This window comes from Megalops cyprinoides, chromosome 16 (genome assembly GCF_013368585.1).
Source record: "Megalops cyprinoides isolate fMegCyp1 chromosome 16, fMegCyp1.pri, whole genome shotgun sequence".
Taxonomy (NCBI): Eukaryota; Metazoa; Chordata; class Actinopteri; order Elopiformes; family Megalopidae; genus Megalops; species Megalops cyprinoides.
Window position 1 is genome coordinate 16,089,497 of NC_050598.1, and position 24,011 is coordinate 16,113,507.

The window sequence follows — 24,011 nt, forward strand, 5'->3', positions numbered from 1 at the left end:
CAAGCATTTTGCACTTTCAGATTTGTATGTCATTGGTGATATGTTGTTTTGTTTATTTTTAACAGGGTACATGAGTGATAAAGAATCAGTCTTCAAATGTTGAGTGTTCTTTTTTTTATTTAATATGTCCATAACTAAGCTCAGACAGAAAAAGGTATTACAGTCAACAGCAATACAAGCAGCACTAATGAAGGGCAACTATATAACACACATTGGTAAAACAAGTAACCCCACATTTCAAATCCCATATCTGTTTACCTTGACTTTTCTTTAGTAGACATGCGTTTGTGTCAATTATAGGCACTTGTGTGACTTTACCTGCAAAACCCCATCTTTGGTCATGGCTGGGGCTGTTCTAATTTGCAGTGGTTCTGTCCCTTTAATCTGGACAGAGCCCAATTCATTAGTTTTGCCAGGCTAGTTATGTAGTTAAGACACATCTTACTGTAATATAAATCTGACTGTAATGAAATTTTGGGAGATATGTGAATGAATTTATTAAATTCAGGTGTTTGTGGATGTGACCCCTGCAGCTGGCAAGGGATTGCAGTACAGATAATTAACCAATCACCCCAATTAAATAAGGAGAACTGACTGTGATATAAAAGCACACAGCTGCCAAGGAGCTGAGTTCGACCACCCTGGTCTAGTTCATCCTAAGAGTACTGCACTGAAAGGGTGGGTTGTAATTTCCTGTAGTTCCTTTTCCAACCTCCTCATCATGGCTGACAAACTCAGTCATAGTCCTGAGGACGTCATGGTAATCAGTCTTCTGGCAGTGACAGCAAGACCAGTTAGATCACAGGAATGATTTTAACAAACAGTACATGAATAGAATGATTCTTGAAAGGCTTGAAAATAATAACAACAATGCAAAACTTCAGTTAACAAAATACCAACACTTTACAATAACCAAGGGAAATAAGACTTACAACCATTCTCCACAGAAATTCAGGACATACCCTGACTAAGACTAACATGACTGCAAAATCGAACATGTAAAGCCTACATAGTACACATTATTTTCTGTATTGCACTTAAATGTGTCGGTCTCTGTCTCTGTTTCATTCTTGGTGTCTTGTGTGTGTGCGTGTGTGTGTGTGTGCGTGTGTGTGTTTGGCACAGTGCGAAAGAAATGTCTCAGAAAAATCTAATTTTTTTATTTTTTTGCGAATTTTCTGCATTAAAAAAAGCTTTTTAGGGCTGTGGGTAGCATGGTAGGTGTTCTTATTCCTAATCCCCTAAAGGTGGTACAACTTAAAACTTACAACTTCATTACTTGGTGTCCTTTGAGGCTGAGCAATGCATCATAGGTTATATTAATTCCTGGCTCTGTGTCACTCTTTATTATATACACCTAACACTGTGCATCATAGATACACAAAATGACACCTACACAATTCATTAACTTCATTTCAAAAAGTTATATAATTAAATATTTTTTGCAAGTTCATCAGACTTTGCCTGCCCACAGTCATTCAGGGAAAAAAATGGCAATGAAGATTTCTCTCCAAAAATCATAAAGGGTCTTGACTGTCGTCAAGCAGAAGTAACACAATGCATATTGTACATCCTGGACTGTATTTTTAAAGACACAGATCTGACAATAAATTAACACAGAGATTAGGAAGATATAAAAATAAAAACAGACTTGGCCAAGATGGACCCGTCACATCGGCTCTTTAAGCTTCAACCTAATAGCTACTCTGTAAATCTGGTACAGTGTGTCCCCACAGAGAATGAAGAAAAAGCATTAAATGTAAGTCAGTGATGAGTCATTCCGCTATAATTTAAACCATAATCTTCCTGTTAAAATAGATGTTAATGCTTTTTTTACATATATACCAGGCAATTATGCACAATTCTTAAGAAAAAAGTGAGTAGTCCATTTTAAATGTGCTGAAAATAGCTGTGGAAGTTATCTGTCCTAACCACAGAAATCCATACTGTCATTATCTTGCAGGTTTTATGTACTTATAGGTCCAGAAGTTATACCTCACACACAGCAATGTGTATGTTCAGCTTAAAAAGGTTGGTTTGATAAGATTAATTGTTGATAGCATATTCATGTTTTTGTTGCTGTCTGTTTTAGACCCTGTAAAAAATTGTTTATAAAAGAAATTGTACTTGTACACAATATTAATTTCTCATGGAAGAGTAATTTGTATGTCATCATATTTGCTAATCCAATATTATTTTTTAATTTATGCTGTAGAATCTTAAAAACTGACATAAAAATCAGTCTCCTTACATTTGGAAAAAAGATCTTGTCACAAATGCTGTCTATTAGACATTTTATCTTTTAGACATTCTGTCATTGGACAGAACAGCTGACTGCAGTAAATATGAAAGAAATCACTGCAGCTGCCAAGCAAGTGTCTCTTGCTTTAGATCTATATGTGATGACTACATGAAAAGAGAAATGAGGACTATACTTAGAGAGGACCCTCTGTAAGACTAAACATCTTGCACCAATGTCAGCTAACCCCTCAGTAAAGTTTATCCTCGACTTCACTCATCACCCTGGCTCTCAGCATTTGGTGTCCTCACTGCCCACAGATTACTGGCACACCTTTCTAGGCTATGGACACATGTGGCCTGCAACACCTAACGAGTTGCCTGGAGTGCTTCACTTTTATCCTAACGCATTTCTTCTATTATAATTGCAAATGATCAACAGCCTTGCATTTCTGAGGAATGTAAACCAGCCCTTCGGCTGCTGGTTTCATTCTCTAAGATGGTGACATTTATTACTATTGGCAGCCAAAGCCCCGCAATCAGCCCCCAAATCGTTTCAGCATTCGTGCACTTCAGTGGATGCTTTTTTTTTCAGCATTTGGACTGATTTTTCTCAGGCTGATAATTTGACAATTTTGTTGTTGTTGTTGTTGTTAGTGGCTGTTTTGTTGCAGAATGGCATTCTTATTCCTGTTGGCGGTCTCCTGCTCTCGCCCTCTTGCCTTATACTACACCAGGCCAGTCTGCATGTGTATGTGCAGGGGGTAGGGCTGGTAGAAGAGGGGTGGCTGGCCATGGGCGATGTAGTAGTTGCTGAAGCTGTGGTCGGCCATGTAGGGCGCGGGCTGGTAGTAGCAGGTGACGTTGGTGGTGTTGGGGATGATGTTCTGCTCACCCAGCACCTTGAGGGCCAGGACGGTGATCATGTTGAGGGTCTGCCGGCGCTCGTGGCCCATCAGGCACACTGTGCTCTCGTTGACCACCCTCCGCAGGGTCATCAGGTAGTCGTACTTGCTCTTCTCCTCGCCGATGAAGTGGTTGCGCAGGTAGGACTCGATCTTGCGCTGCTGCTCGTTGACGTCGGGGAAGTCGATGAAGAAGCGCGAGCACATGTAGCGCTCCAGGGTCTTGATCTCCGTCTCGCTGGCCGGCTTGAACTCCCGCACCAGCAGGTTGCTGTACTTGAGCAGCCCCCCGCCCCTGATCTCCTCGGGGTTGCGCGTGGCGATCAGCCGGTAGCGTAGGTGGTCCATGGCCTGCTCAAAGTCCCCATACATGCTCTCTGCCACCACTGTAATGGAAGCAAGTTCCCTGGTTGGTGTTGTAGCCTCTGTTTGCTGACTCTCAGATGTTGCTTCCATCTGCGAATGCTCAGGTTGGGCTCCAGGCTCCAGTGTATGGACATCAGACTCCAGTACCTGTTCTTTAGGCTCTGGCACCTGATTATCAATCTCTGGTCCGCTGGAAGACTGAGCACTAGAATCTGGCACCTCTGCAGAGGGCTGTTGTTCCTGGGAAGAAGCTACTGGTACCTGGGCAGTGGGCTCTGATGCCTTGACAGTAGTTTCCAGTAACTGGGCAGTAGACTCTGGTAGTACCTGTGTAGCTAGTAAATTCACAGCAGGCTGTATTATCCGGATAGTAGGCTCTGGTATCTGTGGAGATGGTGGTGGTGGTATTTCCATTGAGGGGATCTGGTTGTGTAGGCTATCTTCACCAAGTTTTGAGTCCTCTGGCTCTACACTTTGGGCAGGTGCTTCAAGGGCCTGGGTTAATGTTTCATCTGTCTGACTTTGTAAGCATGTTACCTCAGACTGTGATTCTGTGCCATTGTCCTGGGGTGCCTCGGTGTTGGTAGTGGCAGGCATCTCCAACACTTTCACTTCACAGTTTTCATGTTGCGACGTGTTAGCTGAAGAGTGGAAGTGGCTTGTGGCAAGGTCTGCTACTTCAACTAGCATGGGTATTGATTCTTCAGAGGTTGCTTTGGTCGACTCTAAGAGCTGAGTATTGAGGACAGGGTGCTCATCTACAGCATTAGTTTTTTCAGGGGACTGTGGCACATTTGACACTTTCTTTGACATTTTCCTAGGAGGTTTCGGTGAAGAATGCTTAAGGATAACCATTTGTGATCTGTTGAAGGTTTTCTTTGCAGGAGGAGGCAAAGGATATTCTATGGATGAGTCTTGTGCTTCCTGTGAAGGACAAGTATAGGGCTGATTTGGAGACAAACATGGAACCTTAAGGGTAACTGGTCCCTCAGCTGTTGTCTTCTCAACAGGGGATATTGAGTCTGCAGTGATGTCTGTTGATTGTACTTTAATACAATTTTCCAAATGAGCTTCAGTTTCCATGTTCAACATGTTGTTTTCTGCTAGAGATGCCTCATTTTGTAATGGTACTTCAAGGTCTGAAGTCTCTGTTTCCTTTTCTAAAACAGACACCTCCTTTCCCCCCGCCTCTGGCTTTACCAGCAGCTCTGTCTCCTCCTGTGACACCAGTTGCAGGTCTGGAATTGACAAGTTTATATCCATGACTTCCTCCATGTTTACTGTTTGAACAGCTGACTCTTCCATAACGTGTGGTGGTTCCTTCCCTTGCACCTGAACCTCCTCAAAAGGGTACAGACTGTCATTTGTTCCCAACATGTCATCTGCTTCACCTGACAGTTTTGCATCTTCATTTTGACCTTCGAGTGCATCCGGAGAGGTGGCAGATAAAACGTTGGGGACTTCCAGTAATTGACTGGTCTGGCCTACAGAAGCTTCACCCTCTGGATTCTTTTTCCAAAGCCCTTGCTTCCTCTCAGCCTCCAGATAGGATTCAAGCATACGATCCAGTATGATCTGGAAAGAGTCCACACTGAACTCAAACTGCCGGCGCAAGGAGTTGACAAACTTCAGCTCCACATTCTTGCCACTGTTGTTAGACAGTGAAATCAGGCTCCAGCGGTCATGCTCTGTGAAGACTTTGACCATCTTCTGCACATAAGCCTCCTTCATGGTCAGGGCGGTGATCTTGTCCTTGTTGACACCACTGGGCAGGAAGTCCAGGAGGCAGCGCAGCACCACCTCCTTGATGATCTGGAAGTCTTCCTGCTTGGGCAGCTCCACTCCAAAGATGATGTCCAGGTCCTTGTAACTAGTGCCATTCTCCTTGACCAGCACATGGCTGGCGGTGGAACCATTGAGGCGGACGTCCCTGACCTTTATCTCCTTCTCCATCAGCTTGTCCCTCACCATGTGAATGATATCCTTCGGCTTCACCTCCAGCGTAGGGAAGTTGCCCCGCCCGTGGATGGGGATGACCTCAGTCAGGACCTGGTCTAAGGTTTCCACCTGCTCCGGGGTGAGGCTGTGAAACCTGCGGTCAGTGCTTAGCTCTGTCATCCTCACGAGCTGCGTCTGCAAGGAGTAAAGAAAAAAAAGGAAAACACAGCTGTTATGACAGAGATGGGCCATTGTATGCCCATCATTCATATCTAAACTGTGTAAAAGGGAGATGAAAACCCATCGTCGCTAAGAAGGACTTAATGGCACTGCGAAAAAAAACACTCCCATTGTGTAAGTACAAACAGCACGTTATTTGTTTCATTTGCAGCATCAGTTAAGAGATGCAACAACTTTTCCCCAGCAACAGAGGTGTATTGTGAAACCACCAAAAGAACATCTTCCGAATCTTCCTTTCTGACACAATTCTTTCCATTACAGAGTAAGTAATCATGCATGCTTTCAGTTCATAGTTGTGATAGAGGATTCAAATTCATTTTCTTTAATTTTCTTAGTGATGATCACAGAGAATTATTCTAATTAAATTTTATATACACTGTACAAATATGAATGTGTGTGTGTGTGTGTGTGTGTGTGTGTGTGTGTATGTCTGTGTGTGTGTGTGTGTGTGTGTGTGTGTGTGTTTGTGTGATTGTGTGTCTGTAACAAGCGTTGTTATACCTCCACCTTGTTACTGTGTTTAGGATTATGAGTCATGTTCTATCAATAATTACCTGAGCTAGTTTCTTTGTCATGAACTTGTTTTTTATGTGTGAGCTATGCATGCTCTCTCACTAAAAGCTGTGCTACCACCCTCTCTCAGTCTTAGAAAGTAGCTGAGGCACTTATCAAGACCAAAGAGACACATATAACAGGAGCACTAAGGTGTGTGCAACAGCCAGGTCACTGGCTTTATCATACAAACATTTTAAAAGCACCCACGTTGTCATTAATTATGTATCCCATTCTACAGTGCAAGCTTTGGATGGAACAAGTGTAAATACACAGATAAATACAATTAAAAAACACATTTAACAGGACATTGTATGGCTTGGAGAAATATTGGAAGATTGATTTTTTAAATTCTGCCACTGAGCCACAGGGGTGACAAATAAAATGAAAAGTTGTGCTTGAAGCCTTCCGGCAAGTTAAAAATTAATTTTGCAGTTAAAATTTAAAAGCACAACAAATACTACATTTGTTATATGGGGATATCAGCAGCCTCTCCTTGGCATCAGCCTATATTAAAAGCACATATTACTCCCCAAAATTCGGGGACATGAGGTCTGTGACTATGAGCTGTCATAAATATCACAGTTTTGTTGACAAAATTGCCAATATACTAATGTTATTGCTTTTCTCTTCGAGGAGGATGGGTGGCCCAATACAGCTAGTGAACTACAGTGCTACTGTTGTAAGGGACGGGCTAATTTATTTCCATAGTATTTTCATGGATTAATGAAGACATGTATAGTTTGAAGTTACAGTTGCCCTGACATGAGTAATTTTGAATTTTAAAAGACGATTATGCTCTCTTTATAATAATCTGCATTAATTGAACACCTAGCAAGCAACCGTGGCAGTATGTTTACCATAATATATAGAAAATAAGAAATACACCAAGGTATGAATGCATAATTTTTCTTTTTTTTTCATTTTTTACTTGGAAAGCATTTCTTCATACACTGTCATTTGCCGTTGAACATGTGCCATCTTTTCCAGATAACAGCCTTGTCGTAAAATAAATTCAATCAGCTTCAACAAGGTCTGAGGTGCAAGCCATTAAGGGGTAAACCACAAAAGTACCCACAGTCAATTCCCCATGCTGTTTTGAATTTCAAATATGAGTTTCACTGGTATTTTTTTTTTTGTTTTATACTGAACTGAATACCCATTTGACTCAAAGTAGGAGACTAACAATGGTGTTTTTATTCATTAAATTTATTGCTAAAGCACATAATTAGGAGTCAAATCAAAAGAAGGAGTCAGACAGATGATTACAAACAGCTCGTATTGATTCTCTTGCAATGGAATAAACAGGGTTAAGATGAATGAATCATTGCAAGATCAATCCATTAATCATCCTATTCATTGATGAATATTTAATATATATATATATATATATATATATATATACATAATGTATTCATGAATGTGTACACGTTCTATCCCTCATACACATGCACATGAGCATGTTGACAACAAAATGATGCTCCAAACAGACTAAACAGAAAAAAAGCAGTATCCATGACAATAATGTTCATATGCCTGTTTTTTAACTTAGGATGGCAGTGAATGGTTGAACATCCCTGCCTGGAGAGTGAGTCAGAGCTAAGGTCTTCTTTCTGACAGGGGACTTTGGTTCCCTCGGCTGCAAATACATTATGGGAAGCATTCATCTCCTCTGAGGAAAGGAGAAAATAGAAAAATGACTCCCATTATCTCATTGTGCAGCATTGATGAAGTTGCCCAAAACTGGCTTTTGCGATGCTCCTGACCTAAACTGTCACAAATATCTGCAAAATGAAAGGCCTGCCTTATTACCATAGCATGTTTAAGAGGCTTTTGGTGAAGAACAAAAAAGTCCCTCCAGATTACTATGTGTCTGTTCCTGAGCACGATTCATGTCAGCTGTTGTCTTTTTAGTTTGCTGGTATTTCAGTCAGTTATTTTTAAAAAAGGAACATACAGCTAACCAAAGCTGTGTAATCATTTGTACGTGAGGAACAACATCAGAATAAGGGTGGAGTCATATATTTTCCAAAATGGTTTACAAAAGAGGCATGTCGGCTTGTTGCACCAACACTGTCAAAGGTAAGAATCAGTTATTTTTTAAATCCCCTTTTAAAGGACTTGGCTCTTGTGATTTTTCTTCACCAAGGAAGAAATCAATTATTTTCTTTTCTTTTGTAAAGATCAAAAGATACTCTTTTTTTATGATCTCCACATTAGCACCTTTTATGGATGTTTCCCTTGCTCCTTGAAAGAGCAGCCATAATATCACATCAGAAGGAAAAATATATGAACTGTTACAAATGTTGGAAAATTCTATTAAGTCAAAGTGTAATACATGGACTCCATTTGCATTTTAAAGTCAATGTGCAGTCAAATATACTCCATGGTAACAACATAGAACTGGGATAGATGAAGACAACAAGTTTTTTTTATTATTATGTTTTGTCATTGTTAGTCTTAATGCAATGTAAACAAAGAGCTTTCATCACCAACAACTCTCTTGCCTTCTTCATAAACCCTTTAAAATGGGGAGATGCTAGACTCAAGGATTCTGAAGACATTTTCTCCTCATTTACACTACACTGTGTTTACTTTAACCAAAAGACTAATCAGTATGTCAGCCAAGTCTATTGTAATACTCTACTGCTTAGTAATCATGTTATCAGCACTTTGGTGTTTTGACTGGTTTCAGTACACATTCTGGCAAGACTATAGTTTTTCCATTGACCCGCTTTATCTGTTGGTCCACTATACCTGAGGAGGGGATGGAGGTGTCTTTGCAGAAATCTGACCCAGACCAATAATATATTGGCCTACCACAGATATGACATGACAGTTTTATCACCTCTAACCTAGCTAGAAAGTCTCTTAACAATCCTTACCCCCAGACAGTTCAACAGCTATAGTTCTTGTTACAAAATAATAATTTAGCTTACCTCCCATTAAGTGACCAGACAGCAATGGCAAAAAATAAAAACAGGGACAGACACAAAACGTTGTAGGAGAGCAATCCACTGTTTAAAGGAACAATTTGCAACAGTGGATATTAGCAGAGTTTACTTGGATCAATTTTCACAGAATGTTTTGCTCCCTCTATTCAGTTGCCACTGAGAATTAGGGACCATCTGGCTTGCTAAGATAGTCTGTAAATTTTGAAGAGAGTGGTGCCAGCACGTTTTTAACTAAGGCCTCGGCTTCAGTTCTGCCACAGCTTATGCACTTCACTATTGTTGAGTCTGGATACAAAGTGGGGGCTTCAAGCTTCAATCCAGGCAGTGGAGTGGTATAAATGTAGAACACTGTGAGAGACATGCATGCACTCAGGATCAGCTACTTCATAACTAAAGGGCTCATTGTGTTTATTCAAAGTCTACCAACAGAGTGCTGTTTCTCTAACTTCTGCTGCGCAATTAGTCTTTTTTACCAGTTGTGTGGTGTTACACATCTGCCTTACCACCACGAGAACTCTTTTCTGCAGGTTTTGCCAATAGTTTTGTTGTGTAGTGTTGCACAATCATTTCAGCGGCTCTGTCTTAGGCTTACATATTTACTTACATATATACTTTGGTGTTATGACGTGTGTGTGTGTGTGTGTGTGTGTGTGTGTGTGTGTGTGTGTGTGTGTGTATGAATGTGTGTGCGCATGCGTGCATGTGTGCATGTGTGTATGAAATGTTAATTTCAGTTCACTTGGGGTTCACTCTTCATGTCATATTTTCTTTACATTTTGTACAATTCTCTGTTCAGATTAGCTTCCTGTTTTTTTCATTAGTTAATGTGTTTTTCCTTCAGCTCTTGAAGTTTCAATGTTTTTTTTTTCCCTTCATTTTTCTTTTTCCCTCCTTGGTGCCAGTTTTATTGTCCTCCTTTACTGTGAAGTTCCTCAACATCTCACTAAACTAAATATCTAGCCACCAACTGGCTCTATTTCAGTGTAAACACTGCTTGCTATTCCTGTGTGTAAATCTCATTTTACTTATGTTAAAGATGATCATCTTCTAAGACATGTCCTATAGGGAGTTTGCACAGTACCACCATGCGCCACCGGCATGGGTAATATTACTAAAAAATGTTGTATTACAATTCCCATATCAAGTCTCACATTGGGTGTTTTATTATAAAACATTGTTTTATAATAGTTCATCGCAATAATCTAACATTTGGGGAAAAAAAACCCACATCTGCTGTTGGTCTGTCTGACAACATACACATGGATGCTCCACTCACTAAGTGTCCTGGCTATATTTTTATGATGTCTACATATATACTCCCATATACATGTATTTATGTGTGCTAATAATAGGCCTTCGCAGCTTTTCAACTCCTATAATTGAAAGTGCTTTCGCTTACCCTTCATATTAGCTTTTACTAGATGTCCTCTGACCACACCTCTCTTGTTGCAAATTGGTGGCATTTCTCTGGACACACTTCTACCCTTGCCCATTGCTGGAGTTGCTTTTAAAACACAGTCAAGACCCACAGGTGGAGGTGTTCTTACCGTAGCTACTTTTTTGTGTCAAAATAGATACAATTATCTATGTACACCTGTTATTGCTTGGCTAATGCTTAAATTCTATAGATATTTACATGCTGAGCTATTCCAGGTCCAACCATTATAGATCATCACTGTATCACAAATGATAATGCTAACCAGCATAAATGTGCGCAAGAGAAATTGTGTTCTGATAAAAGCTTTAATTAGCAATTGATCTTTGAAGTAATAGCGTATGTAGAGGAAATGAAAATGTCAGTAATAAACAAAATAACAGCCTTGTTCATAAAGAAGCACAGCGTAAAAAATACGCTGTCTAACCACAGGAAGTCATAAGGTATTTTAACTGAAGTGTGACTGACTTAATTAAAGTTAGCAACCAATGTTAACAGAGCACTCCCATTGATATAAAATCAGCACATCAATACATTTGCCAGTGTGTGCTCCCCTGGGTCCATTTCCTGTCACCGTTCATTAACTTGAAACAGAAACCAATCAATGTCTTCGTTTTTTGTTCTGTCAAACATATTGCCCAGACATTCATTGTAATCACCTGATCTTAATAGGGACCAACCCATTGTCAGTCAGCTGTGGCTAATTTATTTTCTATACTTGTGTTTGGATTAATGTGGGACTTTGCAATTGGGTGACATGCAATTATCTAGGCTTTAATTCACGACTATAGCTAAATGAGACTATTAAATTATTTTTGACACATTGCTCTGCGCATGCAGATTAATATTAATGGAAACATATAGACTGAATTATGCTCACTAATGATCCTTGTTGTTTTTCATGCATTGCTACTAATTCGGTTAGCATCATCGGGGTAGATATATCATGCACTTTTCAACCAAATAAAAAAGAATTTTGCATCCTCCATGGTTTGTAAAACATCTGTGATGTGTGGGTTCCCTAAACGCAGCTCAAGAAGAACTTATTGTGATCACAGTTTATGAATAATAGACAAGGATCTATGTTTACCACACAAGACTAGGCTAGTTAGAAACAAAGCGGAATTCAGGAGAATCCACTGTAAACCTCTATCAGTACTCAAATAGTAGCTGTAAAGAAAAAAAAATCCCCAAAACAACCTGAGTTTAAATGGGAGGGTATATTAAAAGTAAGCAATGCTGAGACCATTGCATTGGGTCTCAGCATTGTGTGTGGCAAAATAGCAAGCTCTGGAGGCTAATACTTGCAGTTATCATTACGTGGCATTGTTTATTTGCTTAACAGACATGCTTATCCACATAGACTTACTTAGGTCACATTGCACATTTACCAGCATCTTTCTGGCTACTTCCATGACCACTAAGCTATATTGTTGCCATTGCCCCAAGTCCATGGAACTATGTTGTTTTTTTCTTTCTCACTTTAATGATACAGGTCTTCACCAATGTTGTCATGGTTTTGGGGATGTCAAGTGCTGGGGACATGTCATTTTTTCACGTGAAACAGATAATCAACTCCACCACAAACAGATAAAGTCAATACTGATCACTGCTGACCATGCCACTATGTGGCACTGTCTACGACGTCATTCAGACAAAACAGTGAATAATATGCATGACAGAAAGAGACAGAGAGAAAGAGAATGTGGGAGATGACCCAGTGCAGCCTACTGAACATAAAGTATACAAACGGAGCTGGGGCATTTGTGGTGTTAAAGCAAAAACAAGCAAACAGGGGAAAAAAATGTTGACTTCATAGATCTGTTGATACGCAAGCTGGAGTCGAGAACCACTTCGGCGCCACGGGGAAATGTGCCAAGACGCACAGCCTATCGTGTCAGCAGGTTTGCACGTGGCGCTGGGGATACATGCCAAACACAACGAGCGCTCTGGGTTTAAACGCTACTGTTCGAGCGCTACGCTTCGTTGTTCGCTTGCAAAAGGAGAATGAATGGGACCTCCCGATGTGTGGCAAAAAGGCTGTTTGGGTCGGCAATGCTGGAAATGTGGCAGTGCTGCAGGATTTTTGTCTTCCTTCCATACCCTCCTCCCCCTCCCCCTTTCTCGCTCGCTCACTCTCAAATAAGCCTGTGTGAGTCATAGCTGGGTAAAAAAAAAGCGCCCAGATGCGCTTCTCCACCTGATTTACACCATGTTTTATATAAACCCAGAGCACTCGCAGAGAGCATACATTACCAATGTATTATTATTATTATTATTATTATTATTATTATTATTATTATTATTATTATTATTGTTGTTGTTATTATTATTATACGGGTCACTTTATCTGCATCTGACACACTAGATAATCTGATATAAAAACTAAAATCCTTGCAAGATCGTCGTTTTGTGATATACTACAAACTTCGCCAAGGCTCATAAAGGTTGCTTTGACTTAGGGAACTTAGCCTATTGTTCGTTAGCATGAAAAAGGGCGACTTACGAGAGCATGTTTTGCACTTGCACACATGAAAGCGCACGTACAAGACAACTTCGTTGCGGTACAGTATGTTACGCCTACGGTTTAAATAGATGATGCTGTAAAAAATAAAACACGAACAAAATGTGATCCACGGCGTGGCAAGTGATTGCAGTCCAGCTCTGTCGTCACAAAAGTGTCAAGCGCTTGCTTTCAGTAACCTGAACATCAAACAACGCATCACTGACGTTGCATGGACGCTGCTGCCAGTGCATCATTTCATTGCAAAATATGCGACTAAATATTATCTGTTAATAATACAGCCCCTGGTACTATCCTGTAGACAGATTTGGTTCAGGATCAGTAACAATATAGACCAAGGTAATCAATAAACCTTGTAACTGTGTACTTTCATAATTTGCGATAAAACAGCAGCCATACCGTGACGTGTTGGAACTAGCAACTAGCTAGCTACAACATTAATATAACTGTTGATGGATAGCCTTCTGTATGGATCATTTTGGATAGAGTCGCTTCCGTAATGCGTGTTTTTTAACGTTTGCAAGCAAAATTAATTAACGTAGGACTGAACATGAATATTTCCGAAATAACGATCCTGGGCCATCTCCAATAGCTATAATGATCAGTCTGTCAAGTTCACTCGATAAACCTCTCCGCTTAGCAAACACCAGCCTAAGCAAGCTCCCTCCACCAGAGCAACCTAATTGAATACAAACCTGTAAATATAGTGATATATTCATATTCATATAATCAATAACTAACTTTCTTTTACCCAAGTTTCTTCAGTAAGAACTGTTTTGTAAAACGGTGGTGCAAACTTGTTGATTATCGGTAGGTCAGTTACGTTATCCATCCACCTGAATGCCGTCACACACCTAGCAGCAGGCATATAACATGACAGTGGTCGAGATAGAAGGGAAGTGTCGGAGAGAAAGTAACTCACCCAAATTGCCAATAAACTGAAAGCGTTATACACGTCGATGTTGATCGCCACCAGTAAAGATCCGAGAGGGTCGACGGTCAGCAGGTCTTTCCTTCTGGACTCATTCACGTGAAAACCGAAATAACGAAGCCGGAGTTATGTGCGCGGTCGCTGTCCAGGTTGGATGTGGTGCTGAAATGAAACTCCTAAATATCTCGTACTGTTTTCTCTCCCAGACCCTGTAGCGTAAACCAGTTTCCATGGCAACCTGGCGTCACAGTTTTAAGGTAGTCCACACAGTACAGACAAGCCACAACAATGAGGCTTGGACGAGCTTTAACAGCTATGTTAGAGTTACTATGTTGAGAGTCTATGTCTGTATGCATCATTCAATATTGTATGACAATACTGGCGTTATTATAACCATAACTGTATAGGGTGAGCCAGCTGTCATGTAGATTAAATGCTGCTGCATATTATTTTACAAGAGCATTTATTGCAACACATTTTCTGTTAAAAAATGATAAATACGTAGACGGTTTTATTCTATTAAAATTAAGCATTTTGAAATCATCATTGGAATAATTACTGCTAGAGGTATCGACACAATGCTGACTTTTTTTCAAATAACAAAGGCGCAAAGGTTGTATAGTTCTACAAGACAACTGGGAAATTTGTTCCTTTGCCTCTTATAAATTAATTTCAAAGTACATTTAATGACTTTGCTGGACCTCTTCATTATAATAATAATAATAACACACACAAAATTGTGGATGTTTCAAGTATCGAACACATCAGTATTCTTGCAGCTAATATCAATGAAACGGAATGTCCTGGAGCTCTGAACTTAGAATGCTGGCCTTCTCAATGCCCCATAGTGGTTCTCAGAGATCCTGGCTGCCTGGGTTGAGGCAAATGTACAGTGTTGTCCCTTTTGGGGGGGGGGGGGGGGTTAGTATTGTGTCATAGTGCTGAGTATGGTCAAGCCACATCACAGGGTCAGAAGGTTCAGCAACACCTCAAGTCTCCAGGGGCCAAACCCATCCACGTGCACAGAAGCCAACAACGTCACTGAAACCACTTAGACTTTGTACTCAAACACTTTGGACTGTAGATTGTTTGCATGGTCTGCTCTTATGAATTGGAATATTCTGGCAGGCAATCTTACCCTGTAGAACAAAATAAAAGTGCATACAAAGTTAGCATAATAATCATCATCCTCATCATCACAGTTAATGCAAAGCAGAAGTTGTAAAAGCACTTGTTTTGTACAATCCAAAGTTCACACTGCAAGCATTGCCAGTAAAAGGTTTTTTTAAACATAAATGGACTGCACCTATTGTCCACCTGTACCAATGCACCCTTACCAACTCACCCACATCCATTACCAGTCCAGACACAGTACAGGATGAGCTGTTACATTCTGCTGAGTACACATCAGTGTCACAATAAAGGGCAAATAGTTAACCCGTAGAAAAAACAGTTTATACATTATCATGGACAAGACAAAGTCAATGTGGGATGACTCTCTGTATGGATTTTTCAGATCTACTCTTAGGAGTACTCTGAAGTACATTTTCATGCTTCTTGGCCTGATAGTTTCTTTCATGGAATGGAAATGTTATGCACATATAAACACTTTCACCAACCTACACTGGCATTGTCTTTGATGTTATAGCTATTTAGATGGCAAATGAGCCTACCAATGACCATTTAATGGAGAGATTGAGAGCAATGTAGATAAAAGCCTAAAAATTGCTGAAATAATAGTTTCTTATACACATTTCTCTTCAGAATGTCAGAAATATATATCTTTTTTTCATCACTCAGATAAACCAGCCTTCTCTGCTTGCAAAAATAGCTCTCACTGAAACCATTATTATACACCGCACATCTTACAATATTTCTTCCCTTGTGTTTTTGTCTGAGATTTTCTTGTTAATATATAATTTGAGGCTATGTCTGTGACGGTACTAAGCCAAAAGCTTTAATATACATACACAATATATCAGCAGTATTAAAGTTCAAATAATTGGAAAGGCCTTTTGGGGAGGGCATGGCCAAAGCAAAAGCAACTGGGCATCAAAAGAAACTTTATTCTCTTAATACATGTATGTTTTTGGGAGAATAGACAGTGCTATGCTTGAGGAACTTTTACTGTTGCAGAAGCACCGCATCATTTCATTAGTTGGAGAGATATATGTTGTATGAGTTGTATGAGGCTGATGGGATGATCTGCCTGTTATGATGAGAATGCCTTCATAGTAATGGTGTGTTTAAGTTAACGTGATGGTTCTCATGCTGCCAGTCACTCGTTCAAATGTTCCACTTTAAAAAGGACCTAACCAAAAACAGGAAACAATATAGATGTATTCAAATCCACAAAGCTGGGAATGTTTCACGTTGTGTGCAAAATGAGCAATATATCACAGTAGTATCTCACGGTAACCACTACAGATGGGAGGCAGTGAGAGGTTTCAGCTCTTTGTGTAAACATCAATGTAAAAATGCAGCAGCCCTGCACTGATGGGTATAGCCTGTCTTGTTGAGGGGGCGAGTGTGCACGGGGAGCCAGGAAGATGCCGCACACGCGCTGCAGCACTGCGACCACACTGAATATTATATGAAGCGGTTGGTGACTCATCCTTCTCTGCTCCCGTGATATAGAGACGCAAACCTAATCATCAATCATGCCCGCTCCCCCGCCCCCTCCCCGTCAATACGGGCTCTTTGCTTTACCGTTACAGCACATACTCGTCTGCCTTTTGTGCTTATAGGTTTAGGTTTTAGACACCCCAGCCCAGACGCATCTGCTCTCTACACAGCTCGTGCGCGGGCCGACGTCGTGTGCCGAAAAAAAAAGTGTGCGCATGTTGATATGAAGTAATGTAATGCAATGGAAATAATCAGCCGACTATTTGTCTCCTTTAATCAGCTATCATTTAAAATACATAATTATGTACAGTTACACACGTAGCCAATATGTTGTGCTAGTAGGTACATTTAGGCTTTAGATTTGTTTGCGTTTGATGTTCTCTTTATTAAGTTTGCTCCATTCGCACGATAAAAATTTCAGTGTATGTCGTTTCAAAATAAAAATAGCTGGCTAGACCGACTTTAGAAGCATCAGAAGTCAGACCTGTGTGCCTAATATTATTTAAAGAATGATTACAAACAATCGACTCCAGCTATATAGATGCTTTGCTATTTCGAAAGAAATGCGCACTGGGATTTTGTATATGTCGGTGAAGATGAAACTGAGCTGGAAACCACGAACCCTTTAAGCAAATGCGCTTCGTAAAAGGTCAATCAACTCGCTTCCAAAAATAAAAAATTGACGTCACTAAAGTTATTCCACAACCGAGTACACAGCCTCAGAAAAAAAAGTCTGTCTGAACAGCGCGCGCGCCCCGTTCTTCGACGAGATCCCGAACGCGTGACGTGTACAGAACACGCCCCCGAATGCGTATCGGTGATGTCATCACTCCAGTTGTGGTGTGGAGCCGGAAGTGTCGCGGAGAATCAAAATAAAAAAGAACAGAAGTGGATCAACTGACAAAGTTTGCAAAATATCGTCGCACGTCTAATCAATGCTTTATCGGCTATCGATCTGAAAGACATTCTGTTCGCTGTAGCTGATTTTTTATAGCTGGTGTAACATAAAAACGAGCTAGCGAGCCAGCTAGCTAGCTAGTTGCTTACAATCATGTCGAATATGGAAAGTATCCTTTTTCGCTAAAGACCAAAAAGCTACCGTAAGAAATACATGCTAAGTGGGCCTGTTTCAGGTGATATCTGATAGTTGCTCAGTAACTAAGTGTTGATTTCATACTGATGGAATGAGGTAAATACAAAACAACTTGGCATTTCATATTGACTGCTGGTTACCTAGCTAGTCCATATCTGTCCATCCTGGCTTAGTCACACAGCGTTAGCTATCTGGTTAGCTAATTGTTCCATTTGGGGTTTTATGTAATACATTATGCTTGGCTAGTTAGATAGCTAGTTTAGTGGACCCGCTGTTCTGACAGAGAACTTAGCGAGCTAGCTACACATGAGTGCCGCGCTAAAGTGCTAGCAGGTAGTTAGCCAGCGTGCTAACTAGGATTGGTGTTAGTCTCAGTTACAAAGCCAATGTTAGCTATCTGTGTAAGGTAATTTACCTTTAGATAGCCAAGTAGCTAATCAGGGAACAAATTCTGATTTATCTTTTTACCTTTATCTTAACTAGTTTTCTAATCGCTGCTTTCCTGGATGGATCGAAAGTTTACGATATGCAGGAAAGATGTGGCTGAAGGTAGTCTTTAACATTTTGTAGGAATATGTTAGGGTTGTTAGGAGTTTTTGTATCAAATCTTTGTATTTGGCTGGTGTGCTATGGATCATTACGGACGCCACATGAACTGAAAGTTAGCTACACTCCTCTCTTTCGGTTCCTACCAAATCTCAGCAGAGAGGTAGTTGTAATGTCAGTTCGTGCGCCAGATACAGCGAGTTATCGTGAAACACCTGCAAAGGCCTCTTTGAGTCTTGTATTGATATTACATTTACTTGAGGTGAGATAAAACAAGTCCTTGTTTATTTGCTGAAAGAGATTTATTTGAGAGCGTAGTGAAAATCTTCATGTCGTTTGTATGTCAAGAGTAAATTATGAGGTGTCTACCTGTGCTTGTAGCTACAGTGGCACGTAAGTAGCACCACTTGCCCTTTTCGATGTTCTATTTATACCTCGCCACATTGACACGGAACAGTTGGCTTTCGCCAGAATGCAGTGATCCGTGCGTTTCCCTTGATATCTCAGATTGTTAAACTCAATCAGAGAGCCTGGCTTTGCTTGAGTCCTGGGTTTCCCTTCGCTACATTAATTTCACTGGTTTGTTATATTGCACTGACACCGATCTTGTTATCAGTATTACTCTTTATGGTCAGATGTTTTTCACTTCAGAGTATAAAGGGTATTTTCTCATTTTGTCACATACAGAATAAATGTAAGTTGTTAGCTTTTATTTTGTGATTTGCCTCATAGCAAGAGGACAGTGTGTTCTAGGTGCCCTCCTTATTCCGTATTCTGTAGGGTTTGAAAATGTGCGTTTTCATGAAAAGTGGGGCATGTCTGCTTTTTTTGAGAGAGGGGGGGGGGGTGTTAATAGTTAAGACCTTAACTTTAATCACAGAACATCTTTTCAACCTGAAATTTGCGGCCAAAGAGCTTCAGCGGAACTCCAAGAAATGTGACAAAGAGGAAAAAGCAGAGAAGGCCAAAGTCAAGAAGGTGCGGCTACCAGGAGTGTCTCGGAGCCCGGTGTCGCCGATTGTGTGCATTCACGGTAATCGAGTGTGTTCTGCCCCCTTCCCCAGGCCATCCAAAAAGGTAACATGGAAGTGGCCCGGATACACGCAGAGAACGCCATCCGCCAGAAGAATCAGTCCATCAACTTCCTGAGGATGAGTGCAAGAGTAGATGCTGTGGCAGCCAGGGTGCAGACGGCCGTCACCATGAACAAGGTGAAATGGCGCTCACACCGCCACGACTGGTTCTGAACTTACGGTGAAAGAGTCTCTGCTGCTCCTGCTTCCTTGAGCAAGCCAGTTTCTTCTTTCGGACTGCTCTGTGTAAAGCTAAACTCTAGCAGTGGGTCAGGGTCATTGTCGCTACACACAGGTTATAATATGTTGAACAACATTAATTAATTTATGCATCCTTTATGTAGTAGCATACAGTTTAAACGTATAAGTCATAGTGGTCTGTGAATTCTTAATTGAGCTTTTCTGGGTTGTTTAGCTTGTGCAGTGTAGCATCCTGTCCAGCCAGTTAAATTTTACTGATGCAGATGTAATGGGACTAAAGGCCAACTTTCTGTACTTAGGGTGTGAATGCAGTTATCATGCAGAATCAAGTCATCCCTGGCAGTTTTTCTTACATGGTAACAGTGCAGGGTGTGATGTTGTGACAATCTCTGCTCCTCAGGTCACCAAATCGATGGCGGGAGTAGTGAAGTCCATGGATGCCACTCTGAAGAGCATGAACCTTGAGAAGGTATGGATTGTGTGCGTCTTCTCTTAAGAGGGTGTGTCTGTGATGGGTTTTCCGTGCTGACCGGAGAGTAGCTGTGGTTGTGTCATTGCTTGTTAACGCATCCACATCCACACGTTTTCGGCATTGCCCAGGTGGATATGCATGTCAGGCGTGCCTAAAGTGAGCTTAACATTCTCTCTCTGAAATGCTTTGCAATGTGGTAAAGGCTCCCTGCACGTACAGCAGATGAGTGAAATTATTGGTTTGTTGATCTAATAGCTATTTAACGCACTTCTGATTCAGACCGCAGTGAAGAATGTAGCCACAAAATAGTTGTTTTGTGTACAGTTATGTTGTGAGTGTCATCTGACTGTTGCTGTAAAAATAGTCTGGCTTAGGGTCAAAAACCATGAAATAAGTAATCCAGGATTTCTAAAGATGGTCTGTATTTATTTGTACAGATTTATGTTTTTTGTGACTTAATGAACAGTCTAATGGAGATACAGTGTTTATCTGTTTAGTGTTTGGGAATAACTATGGCCAGAGTGACTTGTGACATACCTCTTGAAGATAGCTCCTCTCTGTCTCCAAAACAGATCTCAGCCCTGATGGACAAGTTTGAGCGGCAGTTTGAGACGCTGGACGTGCAGACGGCCCAGATGGAGGACACGATGAGCAGCACGACCACGCTCACCACGCCGCAGGTGCGGCCCGGCCACACCGTCGCCAGCAGCTGCCACGCTCCGCACCGTAGTTCAGAATGGAAATTCCCCTTTCCCCTTGCTGGTCTCTTTAGTGCAGCTGCCAAAGTGTTTCAGTGAATTCTACAAGCAGGCACAGCTCTTGCATAAGCTGTGACTGAGCTCACTGTTCTGCTGAAGGTTTGGTGAGAGGAGTAGTCATGGATCAACAGAAGCGGAGAACTATACAGTAATGCCCTCTTGTGGTGATTCTTAGGAACAGTCAGGGGATCCCAATCTACTGTTAGTGTAATCCTTCCATTGTGCTCGAATGGGATTGTGTTTTTGGTCAGAATGTATATTAATTAATTTTTAAATGGTCTGTGTCAGTTTTTCCTTTACAAACCATATGAGAGTCTTTTGGAGGACATGGTGTAAGTACCCCTTGTGGTGTATGCTTTTTGTGTGTTTCAGAATGAGGTTGACACCCTCATGCATGAAATGGCTGATGAGGCTGGGTAAGTTGCTGTATTTGTTCTTATTCTCAAAAATACAGTGCATAGTGTACGTCTACCCCATATATTCAGTAGTGTGCATTATAAGGAGATCCACTGAGCCACACACATATGGCAGGGACACTGATTGGTGGACACTCATCTCAGTGAATGCCAGTTTGGTCTGTTCTGTTCATGTGGGCCTGGTTGCTCTAAATTATTCTGTGGTGCTGTGTGGCTGAGAGCAATCAACTCTGAAGAAGGAGCTAATGATGTGCCTTTGCTCTGTGTGTGTGTGTCTCTGTCTGTCTGTGTCTGCGCGCACATGTGTGTGTCTCTGCAGGCTGGATCTGAACATGGAGCTCCCCCAGGGTCAGACAGGGTCGGTGGGGACCAGCGTGGCATCAGCGGAGCAGGTACACACGGCCAGAGCTCCTGTTACTCTGAACCAGGACCCTTAGCACACACAGACCTGATATCCACCACTCACATCTGGGATCCACAGCCAACCCACGCACAAACCTGTCACACACGCTCACACGCGCACACATAAACTGGATGTCAATCACTCATATCTGGGATCCACAGCTAATGCACACACACAAACCTGTCCCAGTCGTTATCCACAGCACACGCACGCACGCTTGCATGCACAAATCATTCACACAGCTGGGCTGTTTATTAACAGATGCGGGGGGATTACCTTCAGACAGGAAATTGACAGTGTCATTAACAGCACCCCCTGCTGTGTTTGTCCCCAGGATGAGCTGTCCCAGAGGCTGGCCAGACTTAGAGACCAGGTGTAGAGGACCTTGAACGCTGTGTGACTGAAGTGAAGGTCTGGACCATGTGCTCACCGCCCTGCACTGGAGCCTTTATCAAAGACATTGCCTCCCCTCTCTCTCTCTCTCTCTGCCTCATTGTATCTACTCCCATTGAGGGGGGCTGTGTTCTACTGCAATTAAATCCAGAGTGGTGGGGTTTGGATAACACAATTCCAACCCCTTTGATTTCATATATATATATAATATAAATCTACACAAACATATACAGTGCATCCATGCTACCAGAGTCAGGGCGACAGAAAAGAGGAAACCCAGGAAACTACATAGTGATGCCCGGAACCATGTATTGATGCAGATAAATATATAAAGAAATATATATGTGTGTGTGTGTGTGTGTGTGTGTGTTTTACACAGCTGAGTGATCCTCATTTTTCTTTGTTTCTCACTCTGCCAGTTTGATTAATCAAGTTTTTAACAAAGATAGAAGGGTTTTCAAACTGTCATAAATCTAACACACTCCATGGTGATTCTCTGACTGAACAAAGCCTCCCATGATTATGCAACACCATTATCCATTAACTTTCTAAATAAACATTAACATCCATAACATTTTAACAACGTCATTGAAGTATATCATTATTGTCAAAAATGTATAGTGTCAAATACTGTGTACTTATTTCAGTTTTCCATATCAGAAGCTTAGTACTAAGCTAAGGGGAACATCAGTGTTTACCTGCAGACTGATGTGATGTGGCTGTTGATGTAGAATGTAGAAACCATTAGCACTGCACATCTTAGTTACGCACTGAAAGGGGGCTGGAAGTGTATGAAAACATAGGTGTGTCCTGGGAGTATCAGATGAAACAGATTTGTTAGTAGGGCTAACTGAGCAACCATGCAGACTGCCCATCAGCACCTACAAAGTGTGTATTACTTTGAAGATTTCCCCCCCTTTTTTATAGGTCAGGCTAAACATATTTTAATTCAAATTCACTCTAGGCTTTAGTTGAAAATTATACTCCAAGATTCAAAATGGAACTTCCTGCAGAAGATTTACTTGTTCATCGATTCTTTGTATATATTCGCCGAAAATAAAATTTCGCCGAAGCTTCTCCATCAATGAAAACAGCTGGGTGGAAACAGACAAGTCGGAGCTGAGTTGCTGGTACTGATGCGACTGTTCCTTCCTTGCCCCCACTTAATGTTCACTTCAGTTGTTGCTGCTGTATTTGCCCTTCTCTATACATGCATAAAAATACAAGTTTGGATATTATTAAAATCTGATGTTGCATTCTGTATTTAGTATAGATATGCTCTTGTTTTATCTGTCTTTGCATGATTGTGGGGATTGCTTTGTGATAAAGATGCAAAAAAGTAAAGACTTACTTGATTGTTAATATTTGTCTCTGTCATGATGTCAAATTATTTCAGAGAGGTCAGGTTTTGAATCAGTAAACTATTTTTTATCATTGAGAACTGATTACCAGACATAGTCATTTTGTTTGTGCTGTATCAAGATGTGCATTTGATAACTGAGCTTGGGCCAAAGGGGCTATGTTGGGAAGCTGATATTCTTAGTGTCTCAATGACAGCCTGCTCTCTGTTTTCAAAGGATTTCACCTTTCAAGAATCAGAACCTGCTGACAAGCATTCACCTCCTCAGAATTGTGTGTGTGTGTGTGTGTGTGTGAGATGTATGCAACATGAGGACATTTGCTTATGTTTTTTTTAATTGTAAGGATGGGATTCTGACCCCGTCTGGACGTCTGCACTGGAAGTCAAGGTCGTGTTCCCTGCAAATGCTCTCTCAAGGCTGGCTTGTTCCAAGCAATGATCAGGTTGAGTGTCGCAGGGACCACTTTATTTTGTTTATGTTAACATGTATGACATCCTCAGAGCTCTGCATTAGCATCATGAATACATGTATTGTGTGTTAGAAGGAGCTTGGCGTGCTGTAGGCTGTTACATGCAGTAGATTCTATA

General features: G+C 41.1%; 2 protein-coding genes across 2 annotated transcripts; one reads left to right on the forward strand and one right to left on the reverse strand.

Moving 5' to 3' along the window:
- Nucleotides 1-2,901: 2,901 nt before the first annotated feature.
- On the reverse strand, nt 2,902-14,190 carry LOC118791424 (terminal nucleotidyltransferase 5C-like). The gene is made up of 3 exons (XM_036548782.1): nt 14,075-14,190; nt 5,009-5,642; nt 2,902-3,529 (listed from the first exon to the last, which is right to left on the reverse strand). Exons 2-3 carry the CDS (start codon nt 5,625-5,627, stop codon nt 2,967-2,969), a joined length of 1,182 nt encoding a protein of 393 aa, XP_036404675.1. The 5' UTR covers nt 5,628-5,642; nt 14,075-14,190; the 3' UTR covers nt 2,902-2,966.
- Nucleotides 14,191-17,539: 3,349 nt separating this feature from the next.
- LOC118790834 (charged multivesicular body protein 1b) lies at nt 17,540-23,346 on the forward strand. The gene is made up of 8 exons (XM_036547911.1): nt 17,540-17,775; nt 19,228-19,325; nt 19,412-19,558; nt 20,022-20,090; nt 20,666-20,773; nt 21,224-21,267; nt 21,587-21,659; nt 22,005-23,346. The coding sequence occupies exons 1-8, from the start codon at nt 17,760-17,762 to the stop codon at nt 22,047-22,049; spliced, it is 600 nt and encodes a 199-aa protein (XP_036403804.1). The 5' UTR covers nt 17,540-17,759; the 3' UTR covers nt 22,050-23,346.
- Nucleotides 23,347-24,011: the final 665 nt, after the last annotated feature.